Consider the following 20,972-nt stretch of genomic DNA (forward strand, 5'->3'; position numbering starts at 1 on the left):
CACGTGGCCGTGCCGAAAGAAGCGGAAACGCGCCGTGGATACGCGAAAGAAACCTCCAAACGAGCGCTGTGCCGCGCGCGTATTGCATATGAAAGAAAACCGCCGTTTTCCGCAAGTACCCGTTTAATGGACTTTTCCGTTCCATTTTCCGCGCGGAACACCGCGTCTCGCTGTGCGCATAATTAAACACTATGTGTGCATTGCGTAAATGTTTTGCGTGAAGGTTTTGCGCCGCGTGCAATGACATAGTAATTGGGTAACTTTGCAAGTAAGAAGCGAATAAAATGGAAGTACGTATCATGCGAAACTCCTAGACGGATAGTTTCTTGGATATCCGCTGGAAACTTATCGAAGAGTTGTTTCACAGCGAGACGCATCGTCCTCTGAAAGTCTGACATTGTTGGACAAATCGAGCGCTTACTTGTAAGGAAGAAGCACCGCCGTGAAGTTGATGGCGATGGAGATCCGCGGGCCAGAAGTGATCAGGTACCGACAACGGATGTTCGGCGGATACAGCCCAGGATATCCGGGACTGGCTAGGACGCATCCGTCGTGGCAATCCGTGTCTTCGTACACGGAGTCGCATTCTGCAAACAAGAAAACCAGAGAGACATACATTGGACAGGTGATTCAGTAAGCTTTTGTGTTCGTCTTTCCTGCGTATATTATCTTTTCTTATATATATATGTACGTTATAATATCTCTCGCAAAAGTAGTTTTATCAATTTTCATTAATTATCTACTCCATTACCTCATTTTTAATTTGAAAAAAAAAAGATATACGAGGAGAATTTTATTACAATTAGCAGAATGAACATTAAGTAAATAAAGATTTTTAATTTTTAATATTTGGAGCACTATGATGTTAATTTATATATTAATTAAACTACATATACTATATTGTAAAACATTTTGCCGTCCTAATATAAAAGTTTTTCTATGAACTCATATTGTTATATTCTAATTCTAAGGCAAGCAATCGATGGCTAGGTTGAACGTTACTGGTTAAAGCGAGGCAAGTCGTTCACCTCAATTTTCGACTGTTCGTTAGGTGAACGCGAATGATTTGCGGAAGGCCGAAAATAATTAATACGTCTGGTTTCATGAAAAATTCGGAAAGTGTAAAATGGGCAGACGCGTCAGCAACACGCGCTGACCAATTAGGACGGACTAACGAGTTACCTCGCATCCATCTCATATGATACTCAATTAATATTGTCTCAGAACATGCGAAATTCTCGGATGACGATTAACGATTATGCGTTATAGATTATTTCGTCATTATTCAGATATTATCTTAATTATCAATTCAGTCACGGATCTCGCTGCAATCAATTTGCGTTTTCTATTCCTATGGTTATCGCCGTGCAATGATAAATAAATGCATTAATATTTCCATAAATAAATATGTCATATAAATAAATATAAAAGAATATATTATTTTAAATAGACAAGTTTTATACACATATTGATAAATATTAATAATATTAATAAATTAAATATCTTCGTTAAGTGCTGATAGCGTCGACATTTCATATTGGCAATTTACGCAATTTATAACAGGATATTCATTATTAATCGACATCTGCATCGAGCAGAAAAATATTGACATTCAAAGCTGTTTTCGAAGCGAATAGACAAATCAATGCCGCTTGTTTTAATATTCAAACAGTGATTGACAATTCGTTATGTGTCTAATTATTCCACTTTCGTAACGTATGCAAACACGTGATTTCCATAAACCCATAATGGATTCGTATTTATTATTGTCAGCTGAGCGCAAATGCGAAAAAGGCATTAATATCACTTTAACATCATAGCGGTGCATAAAGTTTGTTTAACAGACATATGCTTTCTCGTGGTACCGTTGAACAAAACCGCAATATATGAATTTCGACGTGCTGTTGCGTTCACGATGATTCTGTTTGCGTCTGTTTCGCGAGACCGCCGACATCAAGGTAGATTCGTTATCGTTCCTCGTTTTGTGGAAAAAAAGTACATATGCGTCGCTTGATTGTTCGCTGTCCTGCCCTCGTCCCTTGTTTAGCTTTATAGTTCCGGCGTGTGCAATCGTCATAATGGGCGGTTACCCGTTAGGAATGGGTTGCGTCCACCTTCGAGCGCATGGTTTTCTCAATTTATATAATGCCCTTTGCATCCACCAGCGCAAATCCTCTCTCAAGCGCGCGACCATTTTTACCATGAGCAGTCCCGCCTTTTTCGCTTTCTGCCTTAAAGCGTGAATTTTTCGTTGCTCTTCATTCTCCGTGAGGTGTTTCTCGTTTAATCTCTATGCTCTTAACGTCGACTATAACCGTCATTTATAAAATAGTTTGTAGATTAGACATAAGGTTAAATAAATATGATTTTTATGTAAATTCCGTTTTATTTTTATGCTAATTATATCTTTAATAAATTTAAGAAATAGTGAAATAACTAAAGAACATGATTCTAATTGCGAAAATAAAAGAATTACACATTTGTAAAATTATAGTTATTATAATGGATAATTTTACTTAAATTGTTTATAGTGTTGCGATCCATATTATTGTATTCTATAATTATTACTCGACTGACTCTGTCACAACGAAAGGACGTTAAACAACATGGACATCGCGCAGTGCTGATTAAAGTTTCCGCAGCTGTCAAACGCACAGAAAAGCGCAGTGAGTTACTGATTGTTTGATAACAAGTGCAATCAAACTGTTATTAGAGTTTCTTAGAAACAAAGTGATCAGAATGGTAATAGAACTGTGCAGTTAACGGGTTTGGTTAGTTGTTCAGTGAAAAAAACAAGTTTCAGGTTCGTTAATTGTACGTGTAATTGAAAGAGTATTGAGTTTTATTATCGACACATTAGTTTGCTCGAAAAGTTGCCTCGTTAGCCCAGACACGACTCAAGCGGATACGCCGTTAGCAGTGCTAATGGCATCAAAGGAAAAGTTTTGCGACACTGCTTGGCAGAATATAAATATAACTATGATAACGCAATTATTATTTATTGACTTTCTCCTGCTAGCGTAGCTTTCTCGTACTGCGAATAAATCTTCTGATTCGACGGCAGAACTTGTAAAATTAGTAAAATTATAACTGACGAAAGAAATTTGTCACGAATGATTTAATGAAAAATCAACTTTAACAAGAAGACGGTTACTCAGGAATAACAGGAATAAGCTTTTATGCTGCGTTACTGTGGAATAAGTAAATAAGATTTCTAAATAGAAAAGTGGAAATGTAAAAATAAAGATAAAACATAAATATGCAATATTTTATGGATAAACATTCATTTTGCGCGATTACTTGTGGACGCGAGAGAGCATAATCAGCTTTTTGATTTAAGCAGAAGCAATTGTCGCTGGAGGACGCGTCGGCCGAGTAACTCACTTCCTCTTGTTTAAGAATGCAAAGGTGAAATGCCTTAATGCTTTAATACAGAGACGACAGAAAGGAGAAGGTGAGAGCTCTATGTAAATGTCCGCAGAAGACGCGCTAGGACTTTCCTTTGCGGTGCACCATAACGAACTTGAGGCGGAAATGCCGGGAGAAAAAAAAGGTGTGTTCATTTTTCTACCACGGAGTTCCCGCGATTCGTCGAAATTTTTCCATTCAGGGCCTCTCCTCCTTTATTTTCGCTCTATTCACTCGTCCGGGAAACGCACGGCGCGGCGCGATGAAATCGGGACTCTTGCGCTTCGCCTCGCAACATCGCGCAATGCGATGTTTCAGGAGGAACCGCGAAAATTGCACGGACATTTGTACGCTGAAGGCGGGCAAAGAGAAATAATCAACGGCGGACTGCAATAAATGGCAATTAGCTTTTCGGCGAGCACCGAAACGCTTTCTGAAAAAGCGCGATCATTTTTTCCAGCGGACTTTTCCTCTGTGGAAAATTCTAATCGAAATTATTTTCCAACGTGTCTCGTCAGCTTCGTAATATCATGTGCAGTTTATAATTGATAAAAAATAACACATCTATATTCTGACAAATATCATGCTAACATGATAACAGCTGTGATTTAAAGCGAGCAGTTTTCACTGAAATTTATCGACCGTTTGACGATACAGTTTGGCCTTTAAACGAAATAGTAACATAGGGAATCGTGGGAAAACGTGGTGAAATGGTCCTCGGTGAACCTCCCGCGGTGATATTTGCCTCGTATTTCGACGCAAATATTTGTTCACACGTTTTACTTCCCCGGACCATAGATATTCGCGAATTGGAAAATTAGGAGGCGTTCGCTGCAGCATTATACATTATCGAAATAATGCATATACATGTATCCAAAAGCATTATACATATGTATTATACATATTGCGCTCCATTTCCTCCTCTCTCTTCATGCCAATTACAAGTTCGTGAAAACGCGAAGCGCATTTGTGAAATGTGAAACGTGACAGAGTGACTATTAAAGCGCATTTTGAGCAAACGGTTATCCACCTATTAATTCCCTTAATAACTTTCTAGCATTGTTGATAATTGCGAGCTTTAATTATAGCCCTCTTAATGCGTATGAAAACAAGATGCGCGAAATCTAGCAGAATTTCAGTGGAATAACGTACGTGAAGCAATGCGCGTCGAGATCCGTGCTGGAGTTTCAGTGGTATAATCTGTCTTAAATGCGCCAGCTAAGAGCACTCCTCTCGCGAGCGCAGTTTACGTGACCGTGCGATTGTACGAAAGGAGATGGGAAAGAGCGGAGTAATAGCACGAGCTTGTAGATTGGCCGGGTTTCTTGTTGGCGACTGATCGCTTTGTCAGTCAGTCGAGCAACATCTACTTTGTCTTTCGATCCGTTACATTTCTCATCCTTATCCGGATATACACAGCTCTTCGCTCATGTTCTTCCTATCGATCCTATCGATGCCGTGTGTCTTAAAAATATAAAAATATATGTTCCAGAAACAGCAGGCAAATAAGTAAGGCATAAAAAAACGGAGTTTAAAATAATTAATTTCCCGCACGCCATGAATCAGGCTGAAGACGGTAGTTCGAAGACGGAGACATAAAGCAGCCGCGCATAAACGTTACTCATTCTTTTGCCGAGGTCTGCGCATGTAAAAGGCACATCAGCACATTTTAAAAATAATATTCCTTTTAGACAGAACAATCTCTTTTCTTCGTCGCGCACAATAGCTTCCTCTCCTTACATAAATCACCCTCGGAACGCCGGCCAGTTCTCCCGAACAGGAGATAAATTCGAGAGCGGAAGAGCCGACTTCCCTCGTTCAGCGAGCGAGCGGACGGGTTGCGTAAATGCACGTGTGGGAAAACCAAGAGAGAGAAAGAGAGGAAGAGGAAAAAAGAGTACGACAGCCGGGTCCAGGTCGAGACTGGTAAGACTGCGGATCGTCTTTCCACCCACGATTGATCTGTTTGTCAATCGGGCGGCGGCTCCACCCGATGCTCTCTTTCTCAGCCTCTCTGTTCCTCTCCCTCTTCCTCTAGCCATGCGTTATCTTCAATTTCCATCTCTCTCGAGCACTCGAGCTCTTCTCTCCTTACCCTCTATCTTTCCGTGCCTCCCGCACGTTCTTCAATAGGACCGAGAGCCGAAACCGTGTGGCAAAAAAAAACCTCTCTCATCCGGATGGCGGAGTGACAGTCACGTTTCCCGGTCGTACGTCCCGTGCATATGGATCGTCCGTGGCGACCTTCTCCCGGGGATAATCGAGAATCGTTGTCGTCTCGTTACAGGCCGCGGCGCCGTGAAGGGAGAAAGCTTTCACCGGGTCGCTTTTAGCGGCCTGCGAGTCGGAGCGAAGCGGATTCGTGCAGCCCATCCCTTATCATCCCTTATCGCTCACTTTCGACGCGCGTCTTTTCAGCCGCTGCACCCTGAGATGCCTCCGAGAGAAATAGTTGATTGCCCGTTACGCGCGTCCCATTAAAATTCACGAGACGTTCGTCACACGCTCGCTCAAAGACACGCGTTTAAAGCGCGCAAAACGAAAGAGAAGTTTCATATATTATAGTATTAGCAGCAAACTCGCGCAAATCCGACGGAGGGCTTGATATAGAAAAAAAGAAATATGTTTTTGCAAACAAAGATTACAAAAGAATATGCTGGGAGTGCTGTTTCTTTTCTACTTCGTTGCTCCCTTTCTTTACGAATTTAAGAACGCGTTAAAAACTCCATGAGCATCCGCACACGCTCTGTCGTGACTCTCACGCACATGCATTACGCGAACGTTATAAAATTCAACTGAGAAATATAGAGTGAGCGCTCTTTTTTTAAACACGGTAAGGAATAAAACGTCGAAAATATTCCTGCGTATTTTTATTCGTCGCGGGTTCAGCGCACCAGTTGTTCACAAATGCGGCATATATTCAACGAGGTGACGGCAGGTCAAAGAACTCTGGTACGTCATTACACAATATTACCAAAGCACATGTACACGAAACTTTTCTCATAACAGTGTCGAGCAATTTTTTTGAAAGGGCTTTCCAATTTTCTCGCTATCTGGGACGTTTCCAACATCACACAGTACAGTTATCACTGCTATATGCTATATTAAATAATAGCCGATCATCGATCACGAACAAGGGACTCGCAAGTCGTGCAAGTTGCGTCAGCTTTCTGAGAGACGCTTTTATCGGGTTGTTCGGAAAGTCTCCGCCGATTTTTGGGGTAAATTGAAACAAAAAATTTTTGTACTAATAATCAAGTTTATTCAATAATATATGCGCCATTTTGTTTGATAACGTTTTGCTATCTTTTGGGAAGTTTCATTATGCCACTCTCATAGAACGTCCTTGGCTTATCGCTAAAGAACGTCTCAAGGTGCTGTTTGCAGTCCTCCAGAGAATTGAATTTTTTTCCGTTGAGCGAATTTTGCACAGAGCGGAACAGATGGTAGTCCGAAGGTGTCAGATCAGGATTATATGGCGGAAGATTGTATAAATATAATAGATACCAATTTATATCAACAAATTTGCATCACGCATCACGTATACTATACGTATACATATACAGGGTGTCCCGGGCTTTAACCGACAAACTGCGGGAGCATATTCTACTAGTGGAAATAAGAAAAAATTCTTATATCGAGTTTGCTTAGAAATGCTTTATTACAAAGTTATAAACCAATATTGAAAAGAAATATGAGATAAGTAACAACGGATTTTTTCACAAAAATAAAAATTATGTACGCAATGATTTAGTGACGCATTTCAAAATGTTGTCCTTGCACATCGATACAAGCTAGACATCGACGTAGTACAGAATTTGTTACAGTACGACATTCCTGAAAATTTTGTTGCATCTCAGTAACTGAATTAGTAATTCGTTGCTTTAAATCTATCTGGTACTCTCCTGTTAGGAAATTTACGTTGATACTCTCGTACGGCAGCTCGTGCATTTCCGTCACAGAATCCGTACACGAAATGAATATCGGTGTATTCCTCATTTGAAAACACTTTTGGCATTCTGATAGTAATTGCTAGTTGACACGACGATTGAAATCTAACAGCTACTCTTGTGAAAGTAACAATCATACTGAATCGTTTCAACATAGTGAACATGAATACATGTGAATACACATAACATAAACATCTTCGACCTTCCAAATTCTACACTATGTTCCGTTGTTACTTATCTCATATTTCTTTTCAATATTGGTTTATAACTTTGTAATAAAGCATTTCTAAGCAAACTCGATATAAGAATTTTTTCTTATTTCCACTAGTAGAATATGCTCCCGCAGTTTGTCGGTTAAAACCCGGGACACCCTGTATACGTATTAGTATATGTATACGTATATATACGTATACATATACTAATGTGATATACTAATTAAATGTGAGAAATCAGTGTCATATATATGTTGTTTTTTATTTCATTGTCATGAAAGACAAATAAATTCTATCTTATCAGTTATCAAAAATAAGAAAAATGTGTGGTCTTTGGTGGACGATTTTCAAACCGGTGCAGGTGGAAGCAAACATGTTAATTAAGTCTTGTATTATCTTTACTTGCTTTTGCTTTTGCCATGAAAAATTAACGTAATCCGATCATTGCCAAATTACGTTACAATGGTCACTCGGTTTAAGATAAGCTGAAGCCCACGGTCATTTACGAGATAACTCCGACTGAATGCTCGCGAGGAGGCTATTGCCCATATTGGAGATTAGAAAAACACGTTGCATTTAAAGATAGAGATCGCATGGATTTCCAGAAGGAGGTCGATATTGGACCTCGAGATTCGACCGGTGAACGTTTTCGATCACGATAGGTAAATGGCTTCGGTGCCAAATGGTTCGTCGTTCCCTCCCTCGTTTAAGCCCGAACCGGGACGTACTTACGCTCGCATAATTTTCGCTCTAACTAGCGGGAGAAATTACCATGTCGCGCGCTTGGAAATTCGTCGGTTCTCGCCGTTTCTCCTGTTCCGCCGAAACCGTTCACCGTTCACACTGTCCGCCAACCTACCAACGACCGTTCCCGAAATTAACGCCGTGGACGAGGGACGAGGGAGAGCCGTGCCTTTTGGCCGGAATTACGTCACGGGAGAAGAACAATACACTCTCCTACGAGTTGACGTTATAAGCTTGTCCTCCATCATTCGTCTTTCTCATTGTGACTCTTTGATTTTCCGACTCTGTGAATTTTGCAAGCGTTGCGCGCTGGCGGCCCGGCGGCGGAACGTTCGCCAACGTGCGCTTTAATCGAGGCAGGCAACGAGATTAACGTGTAACTCAATTTTATGTGCAAAACGCGCATCGATAATTTGCGAACATACAACGAGGTTTATGCTTTAGCGGGTTAGTTAAACAGTTTGTTTCCGTTCTGACGCGACTTTCAGAGCGAATCTAATAAAACTGCTGCCTTCATTTGCTCATGCTGATATCTGTGCCGTTTGACTGAAAAATATTACGAAAATTGCGCGGAAAAAATTGCTCTGGAAATCTACGGGAGCAACGCTCCTTCCTCATGAATAGAAGAATGTTCGCATTAAAAAAGTTCGCTTTGATGGCTCGCGGACTTGTCGCGGAGGTGTTGAGAAAAGTGCCCATTTGCATAGTTTGCCGCGGTTCAACATTCTGTGTGATAAGCAACACCTGCGAGGGGTGTAATTTACAGGAAGATAAAGTTGCCGTCATGGGGGAACCGATAGTAAACTGACTTGTTGGCCTGTAGTTTAGGCAATAGTCCATGATAGAAGCCGTCCGAAACAGGATATGTAGCGAGCGCGACCATGCGACCAAGTTTACGTAGCACCATAATCTCACTTGTCCAACGGATCACCAGTCTCATGATTGCCTCATGACTTTGGGCATACTACCGGGTCAACGACCATGCTATATACGAAATGCTCTATCGCTACAGAACATCGATGTGAAAATCAATTTTTCAAGAAAATACTTTTTAAAATCGGAGGGTAATACATAACATTAAACAAATAAAATTTCCACACACAGAAACAGATTTTCTCTTAAAGAAAACTTAATTTAAAAAATGAGAGAATCGAATCAGCTTTTTTCGAGCATATTACGTTTAATATTAAGACTTATTCTAATTTTGCCATTGGCATGTTTTCAATGTAATTAAAAAGGAAATCGTATTTCTATAGAAAATTGATTTCGTGTATGAAAACTAGGAAACTCATCGACATTACTCGTTGAAGTGATCGACATTGAACAAGGTACGCTATCAGAATTAATCGAAAACACGCGGGCTGCGGGTGAGCGTTAAAACGCAACGTAATTTCATTATTAATCGCAAACATCTTACCCGTATTGTTGACCGGATGTCCGCCTCTCACCGGCCAGCCGACGGACGTGCTCGCTTTCGACGAGAAGCTGAAGTAGGCCAGGAACTGGGACCGCGTTGTGTTCTCGTTTATCCTGAAACAACGCGCATTTCGCGTGTAAATGTGCATTTCGTATGCGCGCACGACTGCGCCCGGTTTTATGCGTCGCGACAATAAAAGAAAACATTAGCGTGATAAATTGCTACCTACGTAGCTTGCGAACGCTCGCCTCTCGCTACGGTGTGACCCATGGTGGTCACGGTATTTACGGGACGGGATCTTGACGTCCGACAGGCAAATTTACGGATTCTTTCAAAGTGATATACAGCAAATAACCGCAGGGACCGATGCAGTCGCGCGATTTATTGCGACCTGCTTTTGTCATTATTCCGCATGCGGCTCATAAATCACTGATGCGCTTTTATTGACGGGCCGTCCTCGTCGGACATTGCGCGTTTCACCGATGGTCCGTCAATAAAAGAACCCTCCTAGCGGGCTTCAAGAAATCCGATAGATATCAGGCGGATCAATTCGCGGGGAATAACGATGATATGCTATTTGTCGGTTATTACGAGTCAATGACCGCCTGACCATCCGTTTGACGTACAAACGTCTTTTTATATGATAAGAATAGCCAGACTCATCATTGTTTGCCAGTGGTTATTGGATAATAGTAATCAATAGTTTTCAATTTGTCGGATCCTTCCTAGGTAAAGAAAATTTGATGGATCTTTTATACGTTTTTCTTAATCAATCTTGAACAAACTTCGCACAGGAAATCCACTTATCGTCAAGTTAATTTTCGCAGAACGTGAGTGCGAAGTGCGTGCGTGTTAAACTAGAGCGAATGTGAAATACGTGTCAATATGTCATTTCAAGAAGCACGAACTCCTAGTCGGCAACTCGGACACGCGAAAGTTTGTCACGAACGGTTGTAAGTCCAGAAAGTTTCCCTTGTAGACGACGGGGAAGTTGTATTTTTCAGCGCGCGAACTTGCCTTCTCAAAAGAGGGAACGGCGCGATGTTTCCTCGAGATTGATCGGACGTCGATCGAGAATCGAGGGGACCGTTTTGTCGTGCTTGAAAGCTGTTTAGAGAAAGCAGGTGCGGCGGAGTATTTCGTCGAATTGCTGGATATCGATATCTGAACTTCCATCCGTTGTTGCGAAGGAACTTTGGTCTTTGTGAGAAACGTTATACCTGTAAATTCGACTACAGGTATCACAGTACACGGAAAATTAACATTCTGGAAGACAGCAATATCCTTTTCAATCCTTTTTATAGAAAATAGAAAATTTTAAATAAAGCTAATCGATGCAAAAAGTTATGTCGCTCTATTCTGAAATTAATTGTCAGAAACATTGATACGTTATTCTTTTTTTATATTATTTTTTTTGGCCTACCAATGCATACCTAGTGCGTATTTATTTAGTTGCAGTTTACTTAAATTTAGTTGTAGTTCGCAGGATTTTACCGGCAGTTCGCGATATCCTACCGGTATCTTTAAAGGCCTCTCGCCTTTATGGACACCCTCTAATTTCCTATTCAGACCGCCTCCTCCTCCGAAGGTCAGGCTCACCGCGCGAACTAGCATCGCAACAGCTGACGGATCTTGTCCGTCGTTAAACCACAGTCAATTTGGTGTCCTAGCACCACTCCCGCGAGCACGGTCCGGAGATCGTGGTGCGAACGCAGGTCAGAAGTGGACCAGGATAAGACGAGAAATGGAGTTTGTAGCGAGGAAGGCATCATCGCGATGGAAGGCGCCTTTCTCTAATTCGATTATTTAGTTAGGTCAGGCCAGGTTAAGCTGTAGTTAGGTTAACGTCAGCTGGGTCAAAGGTTACTCGGGGCACTGGTAACTCCTAATTGTATTTACTTACAATAAATTTCCTCTGTCTCTCTTCGTCAACTCCCGTATTTGATTAGCTGCCAATTGTTGGCGACTCCTCCGTGGCGTTGCGCTTTAAAATCTGGGTCGTTTCGATACTATCGATAATAATATTGTTTTCTCGATAATAATCAGCATTCACGTTAATGCTCCGATTAACCGGCGCTTGAATTTATGTTGCGGTTTATTAACACGCACAGTTTTATTTCCACATGCGCATTCGACCCGCCATGCAATATTATATGATTCAGATGATATTATACGCTTCAAGTGGTAGTATATAATTCAGAGTAAACTTTCAGTGGTCATTTGTTCGAGCTATAATATGAATGCTTTATCAGTCCCTTAGGAATCTTTATTGGCCGTATATATTACAAATTTACTACCATAAGTAAGTTAGAGTATCAGATAGTATAATGTAATGCGTATCGTGTTAAGTGCATTGGTATCATAAATCTTGCACGAATATTACATACCATGCTTATGCTCGCTTTATGAATAGTAATATACTCAATAATTTAGTAATAAACTACAAACATCACAGTCGCAAACATGTTTCGATTCAAACGTTGAGTTTTACATAATTTACGTATTCGTGGTGTAATTTTGCATACTACAAGACATGCACATTAGGAGGACTCCGTAAAATGTTATATCGATCGCGGAATGGGACGAGGATTGCCTCTCAAAGAAAGCCGAGGTTAAGCAAATCCTTAGGACGATGAAAGAAGACTGCGGTAATCCCTGCGGGGTTTACGAAGATTAGGATGCAAATTTTGGAAAGCATTAGACGAAAGCGTCGGCGCGGCGTTCCCCCGACGAGGACGAAATCCTTTTCGGCATCTATCGAGACGTTAAACCGATTCAGTATGTCATTAAAGCAGGTTTATTCCCGCGGTCGGCGGAGTCGATAGCCACGTTATGGCGAAACCGCGCGTAAATTTCAATGCAGATGCCAGCGAAAACCATGAGATGGGACTTATAAAGTTCCATGAGGCGAAATGCGGAGCGGGCCCGCACGAGATTTTTATGAGGAGAATCACGATTTGTAAGCGACTCGAAGAAAATTTCCGTTCTCCTCGTCAGAAGGATTTTATCATACTAGGAGATTGTAATCGTGAAGGATAAACTTTATTATCCGTACATTATAAGATGGCCACATTAAAAGAAACATTGTACATCAAAATTCTTGGCTATTTTCGCAACCTTCAAATCTGGCAAAAACTGTAAGAGTATATATAATTCTTACGCAATATGATATCAAATTTAATAGTTTTTAAAACTTAATTGGAGCGATTACTAAATATAACTTGATTTTAATTTTATTATTCTTTGTTACACCAAATTAAGTCGAGTTAATCATCAGCGCAGTAATCTACTAAAACTTGTCTGTTATTGGAAAATCTTAAATTTTTAAATGCCGTGCGAAGTACGAAAAAACTTCACAGCGATGGTAGGAAGATTAAAATGCAAATTTTTGCAGCTTGCTGGTGCTTTTCGAAGAGAAGGTCGGATAATACTGTACCTATACTGTACAGCACCTTGGTCATTAATTTCCGTCAATGAGTTTATAAAACAAAGTACTGAACATTTACACACTGGATTATTGCGATATTGTCTGTATTGTAAAAAGTGTTTGCACAAAGATTGCGGAAATCCGCGCGTTTACCAGGCAACGCTTAATGAAGCTTAGATGCACTTCCGTCTGCGACAAAAAGTTGACAAAGGAGCCGCTGGGCTCTTAACTCGGCGTAGAAAGAAAATAAAAGTCTTTTTATTCGCGAAAGGAGAAGTCGGCATGGAGGAGAACGTAAAAATATAGTGCGGTTGAAATGGACTTTTGCCTCTTGCGATATAAACCTATCGTCTTCGATGCACACGAAACAAGACCGAGGAGAACAGAAACGGGAAAAGAATGCTTTCAAGCTATTGCTTTTATTGTTACAGAGTACAATGAGACGCGTTTTTTCGATTGAAAAACTGCATGAATTAAAGCGTAACACAAGTTCGTTTCTTTGCAGAAAATCATATGTTTATATCAATTCTTTATATTCGCAAGTAAAGATCTGGATGAATATATGATTTAATATTTGATAATATTTAATATTTGATAAGATCCAAATCCAAATATGGTGTACTGTGCATTACCACATATATCGATTTTTCTATTTCGAAAATTTGTGAAAATTTTATTTGATTGCGTTTAACCGCGCTGGCAATACGAATAAAATTGCAAATACTACAATACATATTTTTATTCGTGTTACGTTACGTTGTTTTGAATAGTTGCAAACCAGGGTTGTAAATCGGAGCAAAAATACGCTCTTTGGAGCGTTTTTGAACCGGTTCGAGTTCAAAAACCGCTCCGAAAACCGGATGAATAAGTATCATTCACATTGGGCCATAAACCAAATCATTTCTGTTTAATCATTAAACAGAAATGATTTGGTTTATGGCCCAATGTGAGTAATACCTATTTTGTTATCTTAAAATTAAAATTTAGTTATGTACAATACACTATGTAATACAAAGTTTCGCGACATATCTTTTCGAAACCAATATCCACAAATTTTCATGTAAAATCTGTCAAAAAACCTAGCGACTAATGGCGAAGTTCCGGGACTGTGAAGCGTATTTTTCACGCTCATAGAGTCGCACGTTTGAGGAAGTTTCCGCGCGTCGTTGCAGACGTGTGGATTTGTCCAATAACAGACTTCGCTGCTTCTTTCCTCGGAGAACAAAATTAAGAAGGAGTCGGGGAGTACGGGCCCGGTAAAAGGTTTGCTAGTTCGTTACTGTAACGAACTTCTTCCCACGATCTGATCCGAATTCCGATCGTGTTGGAAACCTTCGAAAATAAACTTCCTCACGAGCGCGCCGTATTTGCACCCTCTGGAAGTCTTACGTCGTTTTTCTTTTGCCATGGAAGAAAAAGATATTGCAAACAGGAAATTCGTTTAAATCGTACATATGTAAAAAAACAATCGGTCTGTGAGCAGAAACGCAACATTCTTACGACGGCAAATTTAATTTTTCTATCATTACGTGTATAATCACGGGTAATATATTGTAATAAAATTAATTAAATGAAAGTGACGTAAAAGAGGATAAAAAATAATACTATAATATGATGATAAAAGATAATACTATAATATGAAAAATAAATTTCATATATATGATGTATACAATTTAATAAATAAATTTGGAGAGTATCATGGACAAGTATCATAATTAAAGTTTCGTTCTCTTCCTTTCTCTCTCTCTCTCTCTCTCTCCCTCTCTCTCTCTCTCTCCCTCTCTCTCTCTCTCTCTCTCTCTCTCCTCTCTCTTTCTTCGTCTCTACCTCTAAACAAATGATGCTTTCTCTTTTTCTCTCGCTCAGCGCGGCTCACAGTTCGGTGAACTGTGCACAATTCGGGCAAGCTTTCGCTCATCCGCTTATTGATTTCATTTGTGCTAATAATCCTTTCGCGCCCCAAACCAGCCAGTTATTATTATGCTTAATTTTCAAAGCTTATTATCTTGGTAATTGGCCAACTAAATTTAATTTCATTCGGAATATGCACGTCCTATCGACGCGCCGGGACTTTTCTGTAGATAATTACAATTTAAACAACTCGCGCGCAAAAACACTTAACTTGCTCCAAGTACGTTTTTGTGTGCGCGTGATTAAAAACGTTTAATAGTCGCAACTTTCGTAACTTTACGAAATATGCGATGCCGCGTTTTAAGTAATACGATTATAATATTAAAGAATTAAAACACAGCATTTGGTGATCTTACGTGATTAATTTTTCAACGGCTGAGTGGATGTGTCGAGATACTGCGCGCGGATTATAAAATATTTGCATGTACGACTTACCCGTAATCAAGTTTGCATAAGATGGCTCTGTCAAAATTCATCGAGCGGAAAAGCCATTTACCCCCCATAAACTCTGCAACGCAGCGCAATTTCGCTGAATGATAACACAATTAACCGCAGTGCACATATAACTCTTAGAAATTGAATTTTATCTGCTTTTTTCGCGTCTTCCCATTTCTTTCAGCCATTTTTATCAGCCATTTTATCTATAAGTCAATGAAACGGGAAAGACTTATTCACATTCGCACGTAAAACTACATTCTTCGATATTTGATATAAAATCACCGCAATGTGGTGTACCATGCATTACTATATATTTAACTTTATTTTTCTATCTGAAAAATGTTTGAAAATTTTATTTGATTGTGTTTAACCGCGCCGTAGCAGATTCGCGAATTTTCCACGCGAGAGTGCAGTACCGCAACCGCGTGAAATTTACTCAGTAATCGACAGTATCACGATCGAACGATTCGAACGAGACACATGAGACGGACAATAAATATTGGAAATACGCACTGCGGTTCCGTTCTTCATTAGTAATAAGTTAATAAATTAAGCGGGAGTATTAGTGCGATTGAAAAGATTCGATTTCGCGAATTCGCTGACAGACGCAATCTCTCCGTTATTCAAGAAAATCGTTAGTTTTTCGATTCATATGCAAAGTATTCGTATTCCTCGAGGTATCCAAATTCTCTTTGCGCGTTTGTTCCGTCATGAATGTTCCGTTAATGTTTATTAAATTCCGATTATATCAATTAGTTTTTCTCTGATTTCATTAAATTTGCAATCAGATCTTGTCGATAAAATAAATCGTATTAATTTTTCATCCACTTAGAATCACACTTCTATTAACATTTTATTGAACTGCGGAATTAATGTTGCCATAAACCGTAATTCATACTCGAGAAAACGCGGCCGGCGCAAAGAGGGATCACTGCCTGTCATCCTCGACGGCGCTGTGGATGCGTTTTAGAACATGACAGAACGCGCGCCCGGTTGTAAAATCAATTTTCTCGCGGGGCACGTCTTTTCCGGGATTACAAAACACTTCGACAGCCGCTTGGCGTGGTAAAGTAAAAGTCGCGGATCGAAAGCTGCGCCGGATGTAAAGGAAATAAACGAAGCGACGTGGCGCGAGGAAGCACGCGAGACATTCTGAAGCCGAGGTGAGGAAGGATGGAGAGAGGAGAGAGAGAGAGAAAAAGAGAGAAAGAGAGAGATTGGGTGGCAGCTCTGTCGAAACGTTTCTTCATTCTTCCTCGAATCGTCTGCACGTATTGTATTTCTTCGTGGCAAATGCATGCGCATAGCTGGAAAGCTACGGAAGAGGCATAAGTGCTCGCCGTTCTGACATCGCGAAATACGTACGATGCTGAGAATAACGACGAGAGAGAGAGAGAGAGAGAGAACGGAAGGTGAGCACGCAAAAATGAGGTCGGTCGGTGAATAAGTTTTTATATAAATGACAGATAGCTTTGGCACTTTACGCGATTACTTTTTCTAAACCGGCATTGTCGAACGCTCATCTCTGTACTTCATCGTTGAGGTCCGACTTTCGTACGGGTTGCGAGTGCATAAGTATGTCAACAATTTTTGAAGAAAGAACACATTTCCCGTCTAGACGGATCTTTCGGAGAAAAATACGAAGGTTATTCATGATTTCTGCATAGGCTTCATAGAAGGCACACACATATGGTGCCTATATTGATGCATGATATCTTGATTCCTATTTTACACTGCTATAGATAGTCGTTTAGGAATCGAGTGGATACACACGTGTCGTAATGAAATTATTCAATTCGGAATCGCCGAACATATAATTATACAGGGTGTCTGACACAAGGCGAAACACCTCTCGCCCACAGGTAGATCTCGTCAAACTGTTAAAAAGTCCTGTACCATTTTGCAAACAACCACGTAAAATTTCGAGTAATTAAGTAAAGAAAGTTCGCTAATTCAGCGGACGCGATTGGCAACGAGGGAAGTAAGCATGAATGACGTAAGACACGGCAATAATTTCTCAGCGTCTCATTCATGTGCTCGTGTTGCCGAGAAAGTGTTGTTACGTATTTCTTTTTATTTTATTTACGTGGTTGTTTGCAAAATGGTACAGGACTTTTTAATTCAGTTTGACGAGATCTACCTGTGGGCGAGAGGTTTTTTGCCTTATATCGGACACCCTGTATAATAACTAGCAATCGATAATAAATATTAACGTACTTACTATTTCCAAATAAATCCAAGCTTATTCTCGTCTGCTACCTTCGAAAATCGACAGCATTGAATATCGAAAATGAAAATGATTTCGCATTGCCATTGATTTGACGTGACAGGTGTATAGCTGCGTTCGCCAGCATTTCAGTTACCTCGCAGCTTTTCGAAAATCGACAAACTTTTAGCGGCAAGGCAAAAGAAAAACGTACACACTCGATCGATGGACGTTCCGTGGTGCGGTGAAGGAAGAAACGAGAAATGTGTGTCGGAAATTCGCGTAGATGGAGCAGCAAGGTTAAAAGGGGGTCCTGTCAGAAAGCTTCTCCGCGCTCGTGCGATGGAGCACTTGCAAATCCATGTTCCCTCGGAGAATCTCGCGTTGCGTGTGGATAAACGTTCCCTTTGCAGTAACTGTATATTTCCAGACGAATGTAAGCACCGAAGCGAGTGCGCGCGATCGAAAGAGGGATGCTTACGCGTCGTAACCTTCTCTTTCGTATGCCGCTCCCATGAGGTAACGCAAATACTAAAATATTTTCCTGAACCTCTGAAAATACTCTTCGAATAAACGTGACGTAACTGTCTTTGCGTACCTATGCAAACTTGAACGCGAAAGCAAATTCTGTCGCCCTCCCGCGATGCGAATAATGCAAACTGCCCGGTCTAACTATGTGATTCAAATTTAATTGCAGTATGTTAATGTACAATATATTTATGTATATGTGCTATACTCGAGATAAAAAAAATAGTTAAAGACAGATTTTTAAATTTTTATTTTATTATTTGCGAATGATTCGGTTGACGATTATATTTCAATTTAGCTTTCGCAGCGAAATTGTGTAGCCGATTCTCCTTCAACTAAAAAAATGCAACGCAAATGATTTAGTCGCAGTTGCAGTTTAATTTATCACTTAGATATGGATTTCTTCGGGGATTGAAGTATTTCTGTATTGAATGTACTGTAGAAAACTAAAGACGTGTGACGGCAAGGCGTTCCAGACGAGGAAGGGTAGGTCGGGACGTGCAGAAGCACGCGAGAAATTCAGAAGTAAAAAAGCGAGGAACTGCGGCACCGAACACGGCGAGTCTGAATGCTCCTTCATTCCTCCTCGATGCTACCGTAAATCCATATCGCGGCAAAGAATCTCGTATGCACGTGCATAACGCGTCCCGCTTGCGCGAACCGGAAGTACCGACATGGTGCCAGGAACAGTGAGAGGAGGAGTTTGCATTTCGATCGCGTCGAACAACGAAATAAAATTTCTCGACAAACGAAATTCCGCGGGAATATAGATAGCGGGCGTGTTATTGCCAATGCCAAGAGAAAGGAAGAGAGAACGTGAGAGGGTAGAAGAGATAGAGAGAGAGAGAGAGAGAGAGAGCGCAAAGTCCGAGAAAATCGCAGGATCGGTTTTCTGCGCCGAGTGAATCAGATTGTCGCTTATCGTACGAACCGGTTTTATATCTGCAATGTAAAATCGTTGGAAATGCCGATCCGCTCGTTCGCATGGTTGATTTGATATATGTTATGATGAAATTTACGCAGGACGTGCTTCATATCGCTCGCAGAAGATATATTCGGATCAGCTCACGCGCGAACAAAATGTATAAGTATGCACATGCAAATCTTACATTTCGAAAAAATATGTTTTAGCCGTAAATAAATGTAGGTATGTACCTTCAAGCGCGCGTGACGCGTAAAACTGCAGTTAAAGGGGAAACGCGAATGAGCAATTACATTTCTTACAATTCCGATACAAATTGCCGAGCGAAAAATTATCCGTAACGGAAAACTGCGGCTGAGATATACGACAAAAATGTTACCATATATATTTGTTCGCCCGCAAGTAATAAAGTATTTGTCATCGCCGATACCAAATGAGGAAAAATATCGGCGCGAAACGATGCTACGAAATGTACCATAAAGCGTTTTTCTTGTTTTATAGCTTGTCCTATTTCATTTTTCTGTCCACCATATACACACATATACACACATATACACACACATACACACAGCAGCGTGAAAAAATTTAATACCTCTCTGGAGAGATCTTATTTTTCATCACTGTAAGAGTATTGACCTAAACTTCCACTCGGCACGTTTCAAAAATTGTCAGCTTAAAATATGAAAGTTGCGAAGCGCATTAACGTTACGCTGTAAAGAAAAGAGAAAAAGGTACTCGGAAAGCGAGAGAGAACTTTTTTCCTTTTTTTCGTCAAACTTGTGACAATACAAGCTAAAGGATATAAAGACGGCAAATTGCAGCGAGAAATAAGTTACAAATAAGCATATTATCTGAATTAAATAAGTTCGCGAGCGCTTTAAACTTCTTTTCTTGCTGAATCACGTACAGACCGTATTACGCATCACATTCACGTACGCGCCATCGGCACGTATATATGCTGTAAGTATTAAGAGGGTGTAAACGATTCTAGCACGTAGACGAACTCGTGCACTTAAGGTATTAAAGCGAGGAAACAACGTGCGTGGAAATTGATATCTTTCACAGATTTAAATACCTTCAAACTCCGTCAAAGTTAAAATTAGTCACATCTTTTGAACGGAAAACAGAATTAACTTGCCTCTTTAATACCTTTTGTGACTAGCAAAAATAATGGTTCACGGCCCAATACTAAAAGTACAACTTTTCTTTATTTCAAATAATAAGTCATTATAAACCTTTCAACAATTGAAAAAGGTCTTGGTTGTTTAAAGAATAATGTTTTAATTGCATCTTCTTGCTAAGGTATTGTTTCGCTCCGTTTACGTGACTGTAAAGGAATCTCTTATTTCTCTTGAGGCCCGATGCATCCAAAAAATCAGTATTAAGGTGAGGTCCGTAGTTCAAAAGCTCATCTCTATCCCATAAATTGAAAATCTTTAGCCAACTGCATACAACGCAGTATAAAATAGTTGGCACGAGGACACAATAAAATGTAGCGACGACGCTCGCTTGAAATGTGGAAGTTAATGCGTATGCACAGTACAATTCACGGTCCAGAACCCGCGGCCATCGTGGAGCCAGCAAACGCGGAGGATTTTACATTTCGATCCTGTCGAATAAGGAAAAATAAAACTTAGCTGGTGGAAGTTTTTACATGGACGCGCCGTACGGTTGGCCATATTACGGCCGCTGTAAAATTTCCTATAAGAACGTAAGAAGAAGAAATTGTAAGACAAAAGAAACAGAAACGAAGAGAAAATAAAGATGATCATCTCTCGCGAACATAAAACGGATATTTAGAACGTCATA

The 20,972-nt window shown here is 40.3% G+C and overlaps 1 protein-coding gene across 6 annotated transcripts in view; it reads right to left on the bottom strand.

Annotated features, from left to right (window-relative positions):
- LOC105286970 overlaps nt 1–20,972 on the bottom strand; it is a 242,273-nt gene that overhangs the window by 85,382 nt on the left and 135,919 nt on the right. For all 6 annotated transcript variants that reach the window (XM_011352311.3, XM_011352312.3, XM_020034205.2 and 3 more), the window contains 2 exons: nt 9,732–9,844; nt 422–587 (listed from right to left, as the gene is read on the bottom strand). In XM_011352311.3, the coding sequence (XP_011350613.1) occupies nt 422–587; nt 9,732–9,844 (279 nt within the window). The remainder of the gene's footprint in view (nt 1–421; nt 588–9,731; nt 9,845–20,972) is intronic.

The sequence above is a fragment of the Ooceraea biroi genome, chromosome 4 (genome assembly GCF_003672135.1).
Source record: "Ooceraea biroi isolate clonal line C1 chromosome 4, Obir_v5.4, whole genome shotgun sequence".
Taxonomy (NCBI): Eukaryota; Metazoa; Arthropoda; class Insecta; order Hymenoptera; family Formicidae; genus Ooceraea; species Ooceraea biroi.